General features: G+C 36.7%; 1 protein-coding gene and 1 long non-coding RNA gene across 3 annotated transcripts; both read right to left on the bottom strand.

Moving 5' to 3' along the window:
• Window positions 1-712: 712 nt before the first annotated feature.
• Window positions 713-2,243, bottom strand: LOC125208489. Of its 2 annotated transcripts, XR_007174121.1 has the most exons (3): window positions 2,191-2,243; window positions 1,846-2,064; window positions 713-888 (listed from the first exon to the last, which is right to left on the bottom strand). It is a non-coding gene; the product is annotated as an uncharacterized LOC125208489 (long non-coding RNA). The 2 variants fall into 2 exon arrangements; XR_007174120.1 differs by having other exon boundaries at window positions 1,846-2,233.
• A 7-nt stretch (window positions 2,244-2,250) lies between these two features.
• Window positions 2,251-12,713, bottom strand: LOC125208479 (phospholipid-transporting ATPase 3). The gene is made up of 27 exons (XM_048108108.1): window positions 12,056-12,713; window positions 10,724-10,789; window positions 9,963-10,024; window positions 9,212-9,293; window positions 8,992-9,102; window positions 8,443-8,520; window positions 8,148-8,244; window positions 7,876-7,982; window positions 7,551-7,616; window positions 7,255-7,376; window positions 7,079-7,160; window positions 6,914-6,991; window positions 6,723-6,839; window positions 6,422-6,568; window positions 6,244-6,348; window positions 5,754-5,896; window positions 5,577-5,678; window positions 5,434-5,497; window positions 5,137-5,349; window positions 4,829-4,994; window positions 4,652-4,731; window positions 4,313-4,552; window positions 3,692-3,913; window positions 3,450-3,617; window positions 2,994-3,356; window positions 2,800-2,906; window positions 2,251-2,729 (listed from the first exon to the last, which is right to left on the bottom strand). Exons 1-27 carry the CDS (start codon window positions 12,218-12,220, stop codon window positions 2,396-2,398), a joined length of 3,687 nt encoding a protein of 1,228 aa, XP_047964065.1. The 5' UTR covers window positions 12,221-12,713; the 3' UTR covers window positions 2,251-2,395.

Genomic DNA, 12,713 nt, shown 5'->3' with positions numbered 1-12,713 from the left:
ACTAAATTTATCGAATAGGATGCTTGATCAATCTAATACAACTATTGTTGGCCATAAATAAAAGTATATCACTGTAATTTGGTAGATTATAATCAAACGGCCACCAATCTAAACTATAGGAAAAAATATATAGATACAAATAAATCCATGATCAAATAAAAGAAGAATAGTATATTGTCATAGTACTAACAAACAATAATTAAGGTGAACCAAACCAGTCAAAATTAAGTTGCTCGATTTAATTATTCGATTTCAGTTGGATTTCGCTAAAGCATAAAACCTATCCAACTAGATGTAACTATATTTCTTTTCAACATATTTTTTTTAGAAAATTGTGTGTACAAATTTATATGCCTTTTTCAGGTTAGAGAATCTAAAATAACTTTGCAAGTTTGAATGGACCAAAGACCAAAACAGTGTCACTTCCCCTAACAAAGAATCTATCAAAAAGACTAAACCCACAGCCACAAACAACTTTATTTTCTTCCTTTATTAATCTAATTTTCACCTTTAAATGGGGGATTCCCTCTTCTTCTTCTTTTTTTTTGTGTTTGGAACACATGCCATCGACACAACTAATGACTTAAAATACTCAAATATTATAGAATCAAAGGCTTATATGTTACTCTTGTGTTTTTTCCCTTGGCGGCTAAAACAATTGTCTGTTTGTTTGTCTTTTATCTCTTGGTATTATAAGATAAGATAGCAAGTATTAAAAAATGTACTAATTATAAAAGTTCGATTATATTTTTTCACATAGTACAAACGAGATGGGAACCTACACTTAGAAATTATAACTAGTCTAATGTGGTTTATGTCGCACATCATTTGTAGCTGAGGTCGGGCACCTAAGCTTGGCCCGGTGGTCGACGAGAGCTGCCGGTTCTTCTGTATTAAACAAAAAAAATCAATGAAACTACATGTACATCATCGTGTTATGTTTATAAATTAGAAGTGTGTGATTTAGTCAGGTGAAATATAAGTACAGTTAATAAATAATTAAAAATTCTAGCTTATAATCAAGTAGAGTACTTAATTAGAAGGTAAAAAATAAAGTGGATGGGGCTAATGAGGAAACTCAGACACAAAACCAACATGAAAAGTTGAAAGCCCTCAAAAGTGTAGATAAAAATATGAAATTTATAAATGAGCTTTAATAAATCTGTCAAAGAAAGGATAAAGTGGTAGTGAAACTCTTTTTTTCTGCTTTATTTGCACAGTCTAATTTCGATGATAAAGCAAACTTTGTCATGAAAAATCTTAATTTATCGTGCAAATAGCTGGCAAATGCAAAACTCTAGCTCTTTATTGTATTTTGAATATAATCACAGAACAAAATAATGAAATTAAGCAATTCTTAAATTAGTAGTTTGAGAGAAAATGGGGAAAAAAAATGACTGCTTTGAGAGTCATTAATAGCGAAAATTTGACTTCAAAATACATAATTATACAACAGATAAATATTACTTGCCATGTCATTATTGTGTGTGCGTTTTACTACACTATGGGAGTAAAATAAAATACACATTTTAAAAACAGGACGAAATTATATTTTTGTATTTGCGAACAATTTTGGACTGACAAAATTACAATTTTATGTAGGAGCATATAAAATTGAGAGAAAGTACAAAATACAATAGTTTTAAAAAATTGTTAGTGCAATCAATTGGTTCGGGTCGGCCGGGTCTTGGTTCTATCTCTAATTATATAGCTACGTCCATAATCATAATATCCAAGCCAACGTGGTAAAACTATATTTCATATGATGCACGAACTAGTAAAATTAAATTTCATATGATGTAGCATCAGCAGATCGATTATTTGAAAATAGTAATAATGACAAACCTGTTATGAATAGGGTCAGGTCCATTGGGAATTTTTCTTTTGGTGACGTAGTTGAGATCAAATTTGGAAGAATCCCAAATTTGCTTCTCTCTTGCAATATTCCTTCCCAGTTCACGATGCTTCCAGTTTGCGGCAGCGACGGCGATGATCGAGAGCACCACGAGGAGCTGCAGAAGCAGGTGGAGGACCTTACTCATCTTTCTCTCTATTTATATAGTCCTATAATTGAAAAGAAATATGAGGTTGAGACAGATGTTTGCTTGTTAATATATGTGGGATTTGAGCTAATAAAATGATTTTCAAATTGGAAAAGTGGAGAGATATTAAGTAATGGTTTATCTTTACTGCATGGCTAGGTTGGTTGCTTTCTTTATGGCTTTCGAGTGATTCTCTCTACTTAGAGCTACAGCCACCATGAATGTGAAACGAACATTTATAGCATGAGAAATTGCTATAGTTGTTGTGATATGATACATTCGAATTTAAAATTTGCTATATAGAAACTGAGGGTGGGGAAGAAATATGCAAAAATGGGCAAAATTGAGTGTGATTAATTCCTCTGTGGTGTTCTAGGAGTTCTTGGGGTTCTCGGCGTCTTCGGCTTGCTCCTCATGCTAGCTCTCCGAGCCACATCCCACGCCTTTTGTGGAACGTACACTCCAGCTTGAGACGCAAAGAACGACTCATAACCGGGGGAATCGAAGGCGAAACCTGTGTGCCTTGATTTCTGTCCTGGGAGTTGCATTACAGCGTAGCTACGAGCCTCGTCTGGGGAGAGTTGGCTCTGTCCGACCTCGAGTAATCCAATCCTGCTTGTGTCGGCCTCGTGCCTGTGGATTTCTTGAATGATCTGGTAGTCATACGGGAAGAACCAGCGCTGCGCCCTGAAATTGCATCGAACAAGGAGATGAAACACCATATACGTCGATGGGGGATAAGAGTCCTAAGTCTTACCCCATGTAGACGAAGTCGCAGAAAAGTGCAGCGACTGGGACGAGAAGGAGAGTGAGGTAGAAATAGAAGGTGCTCATCAGGACAAATATGACAAAATAGATGTTCTCCTGCAGAATATGGGGCGAAACACAGAGGTTAGTGTCTGCATCTGATTGGGATGAAGGGTGTTTAAACGAATGGTTAAGAAACATTACCTGCTCCTTGTTAGGTAGGACGACACCTGAGTAGATGAAGACGAATATGAACCAAAATAATATGCTTCCTCCAACACTGATGTGATGCCATCTCGTAAGTGTGTTGCACATCATGAGGAGACGCAGATTGACAGTCACAATAACGCAGGTAAAGGCCATCGTACTAACGTCCCACAGGCCAAATAACTTGCCGGACGAATTAATGGCTCGTTTACTTGAAGCAACAACAAAGTAGTAGAGAACCAGTGATTGATAGATTGCAAAGAAAGCCCATGTCGCCACGACTCTCCATCTGAAAAATGCATTCCTAATTCCCTCCTTGTACAGCTCAGGGTATTTCTTCGAAAGGTTAGCGCTTACATCCTACAGAAAATGCGTGCAAAAATAGTGAATACTTAACACGAAAAAATTGATAAAGAAGTTAGTTACCGACATGATAAAGCAAACATTCAGAACCTTGTCAAAAAGTCCAATAATGATCACAGGTAGGGCTGTGAAGATAACATTGTAGAGGGACTGGAACCAATCATCGTATAACCTTTGGCCAGAAAACCCAGTTTCGAAGGTGAACCAAAATTGAGTGAGTGTGAATGTTAAGTTCTTGTAGAAGAAGTACGTCACAACCTACACAAAATTTTAAGATGATAATTGTCGGTCTAGAAAGAATGGTATCAGTAGGTATAAAATCAAGAACAAACCTTGCATATTCTATGATAAGACCATCGACCATGCACCAGAAGTAAATCGGTTAAAAAGCGGAACTGTGCAATGGCAAAATCACTGGCCATCACCGCTTGCATACCTTCCTGCCCACTTATTCCTACACCAACATGAGCAGCCTGAATCATGCTAACATCATTAGCACCGTCACCTATACTAAGGGTAATCTTGTTTGCGCCCTTTTTAACAAGGCTTGTAACCTGAAAGCAGAAAACATTATGAGGTTAGCTCTCAAGTATGTATAGTAGATGGATGAGAATAATCAATGACCATGAATGCTGATTGGCTAATCGACTCCAATTAAAATGTTACTATCAGTTATGAGGGTCATCTCCAGTAGATGGGGATAATAGGAACCTTAATTATTGTTGGCAGTGCCTAATCTCTAGAAATAACAGGAATGAATGAACAAGAGATGCCTGAAGTGGCATGTCCATATCGTGATGGCAAACTATCTGAAGCAATTTGAACTCATTTTAGACAAGGCATACTGTGATTCAATTATGCTAATACCAAATCCAGCCCTTATTTATTAAAGTGACCAAAAAATGTGAAATATGGAGATGCCACCTTTGGAGATGCCACCTTAGGAGCCTTACTTGTGCCTTCTGCAGTGGAGAAACTCTGCAGCAAACTACAGCGGTGCAATTCAAGCTGAAATTTAGGAGCATTCCACGTAAACTGGGGTCCAATGCATACATCAAACACTTCCCATCAATTATAAGTGCCAATTTTGGTGCTGAATCCATATGAAGAAATTTTTGTGCTTCTTCGTGACAACTTTTAAGCTCATTCTTCACCAACTCCTTCATATAGCGTGCTAACTCTATTTGATCACCCTATCATTCAATTAACAATAGGTTAAGAGGTGGGATACAAATGAAGGCTTATGCAACGCATACTAGATGGGAAAAGCATCTGCGGGAAGTATGACATGCCTTTTCTTCAACTTCTCGGATAGCCTCAGTTTCTGAACTGATTACAAATTGCTTCATGCCATTATTTATCAACTTGCACGCTGCAGTAGACACATATAGATATAGTATAATACATTAGCAAACAGTTACTAGGTAATCAAACCAGAAAGGAAAAAATGAAATCACCAACTTCACTACCATATGCAATATTTATTGCTGTTTCCATCTTGTCTCCTGTTAGAACCCAAATTTTAATTCCAGCTCGAGAGAGGGTCTCTATGCACGCTGGTACTCCCTCCTGAAGCTTGTCTTCAATAGCAGTACATCCAATCAAAATTAGGTCTTTTTCTATTTGTTCTGCAACCTGAAATTTTTTATGTTGGGGCTGTGAATACTGATGACCAGCTAACCAGATTGACCAAGAAATTGTTTAAGCAGAATAAAATTAGTAATGCAAAAGAAAATTGCACCGGACCACAAACATAGATAAAAAACTGTCTACATACTTCATCCAATTTCTTCTCTCTATCCCGCAGAGCAGATTTTGCGTGAATATACTTCTCATTCCAACTTTCATATACATCAGGCTTCAAATTTTTATAAGCCAAGCAAAGAGTACGTAACCCAGAGGCTCCAAATTGCTCTAAGTGCTCTCTACTCATTCTTTTTAAATCAGGGTTACCATCCGCCAACCTTTCGTATATCACAGTATCCGCACCCTGTAGATCCATCATATATAAAGCTGTCAGTTTATTGCACTTAATTTCTAACCACCATATACAAAAAAGGGCTCAGAAAGTAACCTTGCAGTAGAGTACAAGTCTACCATCAGGATATCGGCAAACAACAGATTGACGCTTCCTTGTACTAAACCATGCCAAAGAGTTGGTTGTTCAAAACAGTAGTGATTAGAAAATAGCAGAAGCAAAGTGAAACAAATGATTACCTGTTAAACTCAAGAACATTCAAAATTTCATAAGGAACATCCTGGACCTTTCCCATCTTGTCAACGTGTGATTCCCGGACATAAATCATTGTGGGGGTACGTCTGCAGGAAATTCAAAACCCGTTTAAGCAATAATGTCCTCAAATAAGTAAAAAAAAAAACACAATGATCACATACCTATAGAAGAAAAAGCCAAAATTCTTTGCAGCTACTACCAAAGCAGCCTCATCAGGTGATGCAGCTTGATATCGAATCCTCTCAGGGGATTCATCACCTTCTGGAAGCACAGTATGGCATATTGCTAGGCACCTAAAGAATTCCTACACAAAAAAATAAGAATAAGTAAAACTTTCAGACAAGAAATACTCGTCCAGTAGGGGAATCAGCAGCAGAAGTTGATGAATAAAGGCGTGCAGTAACCTAAACAAATTCAGCAGGAACCCTCTTACAGAAGCATAAATAAATTGACTGAATAATTAATAACAGAAGTTCAGTTATGTTTCCATAATACACAAAAAATTGAGCATAAAAATATATAAAAAGATACTATTATCATTTCATAGTTGTGAACGTTGAACATGAGAGATGAAAATGCTGGATGTTTCAGTCTATGCAAGTTGAGAATAGATTTAGGCTGTCAACTTTTTCCTGAATTAAACCAACCTACTTTGCAACAATCGGGATTAGGTTCATTCCTCCAAGCTCCTCTCATAAGTCGTGCATCATCAAAATTGAAACCCCTTTCACTTGCTGCACTTGATCGCTTCTGAGCCTGAAATCAAAGGCATAAAATCAAGACATATAACACCTCATGTTTTAAAACTTTATTGGCAACTAAAACTTACATCAACTTTAACACCAGTTCTTTGAGCTGCTCCAATCTCTGTTTCACTGACACCTGTACCATATACCTCTCCTCCAATTGAACATTTGAAAAACTCCATCAAGTTACGAGTCAAGGTCCCAGTTTTGTCAGAGAAGATGTACTCCACCTATCAAAATAACAGATTAAAATGAAGCAAAATAAATCTCCTGAATGGGTTCGTGGACATAATTTAAGTATTACATAGAACACTTTCCAGCTCATGGAAAGGAAAATGAGAAAATGAGAAATTCAATAAAAGGTCAGCAAGGCGGCACATCTACCTGCCCAAGTTCCTCATTTAAGTTAGACGTACGTGCCAATGCAGGGGTATTGCTCTCAGCATGGTACATGCGCAAGTCATTGTTGATGAATTGGGTGGATTGGATAAATTTAATCATCTGAGGTCAATAATAAAATCTCTTCATATATAACAACAGTAGACACAAGAAACAGAAATAATTGCGAAACTTACCTCCACAGAAACATACAGAGAGATTGGAATGATTGGAGAATACAGAGTTATAAGGGTAAAAAACGTCAAGATAGCAACCTATTAAGTACAAAAGATAAAATTAAAACTGAGAAAATGGAAAAACAAGGCAATGGCAGACAAGAAACGAAGGCAATAACTACATACCACAAATCTGTGGTCAGGATCGAACTGTGCCTCTGATGTATCAAATCTCAAATAGTGATACTTGCTGTTTATGAATACACCACTGAAAACATCAACAAAGAGTCGCATTACATATCTTAGAAAATGTAAAACAAACTAGGTAGAAAACTTCTAATACTGAATGATGATAGGCAAACCTGCCAATGGATCCCAAAAGACACATGCAGAAAAGAACAGTAAATAGTGCAAGTATAAGCTTGTCAAGTTTCTTTTCTAAGGTGCTTCTTTTGGAAGGGATTTTCATGGAGTTCATCATAACCTGAAATAAGAAAATAGCAACCACTCATATATACAATATATAAAGTACGAGCAGAACATGAAACATGATTACATAGTCTTGACTAATATAGACAAAGTTTCTACAGAGTCTGAGAGGGTAAATATTATTCAAAGAAGAAAATAAGATAAAAATAACAAGTAGATAATTGAATACCTTTGTCTCATGTCCTGTAAAAATGACAGCACCTACAATGTACTCAGTATTTCTGAGACTACACCCCTGGAAACATGTGAGACACTCAATAAGAAAGAACCGACTTAAAACATCAACTGATATAATAATAGCAATTATAAACAATAGGTCAGAAATTTTAGAGCCAGATTCTCAGATAATAACTTCATGAAACTAAAAATTGAGAGAGAAAAGAGTAAACATTGGCATCCAGTAAGAAAGGTTACTTCAATCTAGCAACTACAAATGAAAAATAACATGGAATCTGATATACTAAAGAGAGAGAGCCAGAGATACGAGTTCATACACGTAAGAGAAGTTGGTTTGGACTGAGAGGCAAGATTTGTTTATCAATGATCAAGTTTCCAGTGAAGGTATACAGAGAATTATTTGGTTGCTCACATTGAACCTCACCTGCATTACATCAAAGAAAAGGGCTTGTTAGTTTTTGTTTCCAAAAACACCCTGTCAGTTGTTTAATACACTAGACACTCAAAAATGTTTCTTCTCGTTATTTTTCCGCAACACCTATAATGAAAACCTTTTTTTTCAAGCCAGACAACAAAGAGTCAACATAACCTTTGAATTCAGAAACTTTGTCCGGTGACACAAAATCCCACGTCCTTTCCGGTGCCTTCCGTATCTTCAAGTTAGTTTCTCCATCAAGATTTGCAGTCTGCAAAAGAACCATAATACAAAAATGAATAAATAGAATGAACAAAAAACACATGACACGTGCAAATCATATTCATCTGCACAAACACATGGGAACAAGAAATACAGAAAATGACAGATGAACCAGATCTTCAAGTAAGAATTATTTACCATTTATTAAGATTAGAAAGACAATTGCCTTAAAGCATAGGGTGCTAACCTCAACATAGCAGACACCATCAGGGTTTGTGCTGGCAAGGAACATTAAATCAGCAGGAAAGAATCCATCCTGATTCACCTGTGATGGGACAAACAATCACTTAATTGGCTGCAAAACAATCAGACGAGTAACTATATATGAATTAAATAAAAATACTTCATAAATTAGTCTTGGAAAAATGAACATCTAATGGTTTCAACCATTTCCCCAATGAGTGCATATATACACAAAAGTACCATATACTGACTGTTAACAGAAAAAGGGAAGCTAGTTAGAGATCCAAAGCGCTCCTCAGCTTGCAAAAGCAAAACCCACTTGATTTCGAGTGCACAAGCCTTTAATGATTCTGTGGGACTAAATGCATTCATAGCTTATTTAATACATTAATAAACATTCAATTCTCTCTAGCACTAAGCTGCTAACATGTTATCTGTTTCTAAACCACAGAAAATTAGGTAGGTTTTTTACATTTAGACAGCATAAATTTGATGGTCTAGCCCTAGCAGGTTGAGATACTTGGCCTGGAAAAAACGAGAGCAGCTGACTTACTCTGATAATATCTCCAACCTGCAGCTTCTTCCAAGGAGTAGGTACCCAATTCCAGTCTTGCAACACTTCTACGTTGGAATTATTGATTGACATGTCATTTTGGAAACGTTTCTTCATGTAGGAATCAAAAGAAATACAAGGAAAAAACATTGTGAGGAGCTATTGAACTTAGATTTTTCTCTGCTAGGTGGCTGAACAGAGGAAATGATTCTAAACTCACCCAATCTTCCCATGCTTCCTTTATGAGGGACACAAGAAGCACCAGTGACAGTGGAAGCACATTTGTAATTGGACTTACAGGACTGCAAGGAAAGAAAACTTCATAAGAAGATGCATTGCAGAATAGTTTGTTAACTCCAAAATATGTGCCCAAATATCACACTAGGTAGTACCAACAAACAAGAATAGTAGTAATTGACACAGCCTTACTGAAGAATTTCAAGTGGATTCAGCTAGTTAACTGAAAGATGCTTTGAATTGGCCATGACCCATATCAAAATATGGGGAAAAAATGCTCAAACTGTTTCCCGGCATGAATAAATAAAAAAGAGAAAGAAAGTGTGGCAATGTAAGTGCCACCAATGAAGACCTGATTTTCATGCTTCGGGACCTTAGGCTTATAAATTGGCCTTTTATGATAGTAAGTAATAGTTCTAGTTCAAGCATGTAATTTAGACATTATGCAATTGGAATGCTGTTACTATTATATAGTACTACTTACTAGAGAGTGTTAACTTTGGCCTGCACTGAAGGAATCAGTAAAGATTTAGTTTGGAATGACATTCATACTAATAAGGGTCTCCTTGAACGTGTCCAGTCGACTAGATTAGGATTTTTTAGTCTACATTGGAATTTATTCAAAAACACGCACTTAATCAGTATGATAAGGATTTCTGACTCTATAATTGTAAAGCAAAGTTACTTAATTTTGAAAGTCATTAAAAAGGCAAAACTATATGGTAGGAGCATACCTCACAGGAGTGCATGACAAGATTGAGATCATGAGAAAATAGAGGTTTGCAACTCTTCTGAACTGTCAGCACAAATTAAATTAAAAGGAATCAGTTCAAGCACAAAAAAAATGGAGCTTAGGGTCTTATTGTCCAATGTTGTAAACTGTTCATATTTTCTTCCTCGAAAAGCAAATGAAATTTTTTTGTCTTTATATTGATTATTGAAATATTGTATTAAGCTATTGGGTGTAATAATAATTTCAAAGAAATTTCATAAAGCAAGTAGAGCTCTTCTTTATGAGAAAGAACAATTTGTCAATCCAATATGGTCTCTATAAGGAGCTAACGGACCATTTTTTGCAAACAATATTTGGAATACCACCACAGGTCAAAGAAAATCCTTAGACCCTGCTTGTTTGCTAGTTTGCTAGGATTCTGTCTAAGAAAGTAATCACATTCTTGATTTTAAATTCTGTTGTTTGTTAAAGGATGTCAATTAGTTACTTGTAATTGGTTAATATAAGTTCATAATCCTAATAAGTACGGAGTAATAACCACACAAAGGATAAGTGATCTATTAGATTCATATTCCCTAGAATCATATTCTGGGGAATTATAATCCCCAACAGCATTACTCTCCTGACAAACATACGAGCCCTTACAATTTCAGAATATTCTAATTAAGGTCTTTAAAGACATTTGGGTTGATCAATAATCTTTGAAGTTTAGCACTGGATTAGCTAATCTTGATTCTTGAAAATAAAGCAACAGCAACATACCTGCTCAAAGAGCCCCTTTGGTAAAAAGGTAAATACATCATACTTTGTTGTTGACACAGAATTACCCTGAAAATCAACATAATTAATCAGGCTACCAGCAAGAGAAGTAATTCACACAGCTCGGGCCTTTGGTAATAAATTTCAATTTCAATATTGTCAAAGTTTATCACAATAAGCCAAATCGAAAAATCCCACCAGTAGCAGAAATATGAACATTCAACTAATGCGAGCTTTCAATAAATGGCCATAAGACTCATAATTATTTCGAAAACTGTTAGTTTTGAGAGTAACTACATCCTTCTCGTGAGACTCCGTCAGAATTTTGTGCTTGTAAATTCCATAATCTATAATACAGCCCAGTTGGGGTACAAAGTACTACGAGTATAAAGGATTAACACTAAGAGGATGCAGGAAAATTCAAGAAAACAACATAGTGAGACATTCAATACTTTTGGGCTAGGCATTGGCAAGACTGGATATAATCATATAAATGACACACAACACATCGTGCCATTGTTTTCAAGTTTCAAACCTAAAAGGAAGAGATAAATCGTAAGTAAAACTTAATCAGGGCAGTAACTGTCCTGCTTGCCCACATCTTTCTCTACCTCACTTGTCCTAAACTAAATCAATGCAGATCAGCATAACCATTAATAGTTTTACAGAAGGAGGTTCCCTGGCATCTCGTAAATACCTGAGCCAAAGAAGAAAACCTAACAAGTGATACCGAAGAGCACCCTTCAAGCCAAATATCCAAAGGAGAAGCCATTGTAGACTATCACCAGACCAACTAACAACTACAGTACTTCAATATCATGAACCCATGCAATCATCGGAGATTCAATACGATTCACCTCACTATGTATATAAATGTTCCCAATCAACTATTGTCAAATAAAGGTTTGTATCTGCCACTACGCAGATGATCATGATTGACAACGAGCAAAACTAGAGTTTAACAGCATCAAACTAGACCAAATGTTTAGGTACTCAAATTTACAGTACATCTCAAATAAGGCACCTAATCCTCCTCTTCCCCACAAACAAGTTCACCACTCCCATTTCTACGACAAATTTTCTCAAACAGTACAATAAACTTGAATAGTTTGTAATCAAAAGCACTAGATCGCTCCTCATTTTCCTAAATTCAGAGCCCTAAACACCATAAAATATCACATATCCAGCCCCATCCACTAACGCCTTCAAATTACACAAGACAATGTCATAAACCCAGGATTCATTTCCCCAAACCTCACGCTCAAAAACAAAAAAAAAAAAAAAAAAAAAAAAAAAAAAAAAAAAAAAAAAAAAAAAAAAAAAAAAAAAAAAAACCTTATATTTGGCGAGCGAATTGGCCTCGCGATCATTGCAGAAGACGGTCCTGTGACCCGGCGCCTGTGGCTGAACCTTCCCCAGACGGACAGTTTGAGACGAGGCGACACGGTCGTCGGAGGGCGCGCGGTCGCGTCCGCCTCTAGATCCCCTCCACCCGGCCATTGTTTTCCTCCGATCGCAGCCCCAGATTCAGAAAACCCTACGATATTCCCGGAATTTGAGGAGACTGTGTCGAATCCCAATCAAATATTGGAGACAAGGAAGGGGGAGAAAAATGGGGAGTTGAGAGTTGAAAAAAATAAAAAATAAAATAAAAATTCAATAGAAATTGGGGGAAGTGATGGTTGAATTGCAATCGTGAAGGAGAGGGGCCTCAATTTCTCTCAATTTTCCCAATCCGCGTCGAAATGGGGTCATTGACCACCACGTGTAGCTCAGCTGAGGGAGAGTAGTGACGCAGTGAGTGAAGTCGTCGAATCTGGGTGAGGCGGCGCGTGAGCGAATGGCGGCAGTTGTGGTGGAGACGGTTGCGATTTGAAAATGGAAAAATGAAGGGGATTTTGAAGGAGTCGCCGATGTTTCTTTCACGGCCAGATTGCAGACATCAGCTACGACTATTTCACACAACAATAATTTTTTTCTTTTATTTACTCGT

The sequence above is a fragment of the Salvia hispanica genome, chromosome 2, assembly GCF_023119035.1.
Source record: "Salvia hispanica cultivar TCC Black 2014 chromosome 2, UniMelb_Shisp_WGS_1.0, whole genome shotgun sequence".
NCBI lineage: Eukaryota > Viridiplantae > Streptophyta > Magnoliopsida > Lamiales > Lamiaceae > Salvia > Salvia hispanica.
Note: the sequence above shows the minus strand (reverse complement) of the source record. Positions and strands in the feature narration are given on the sequence as shown.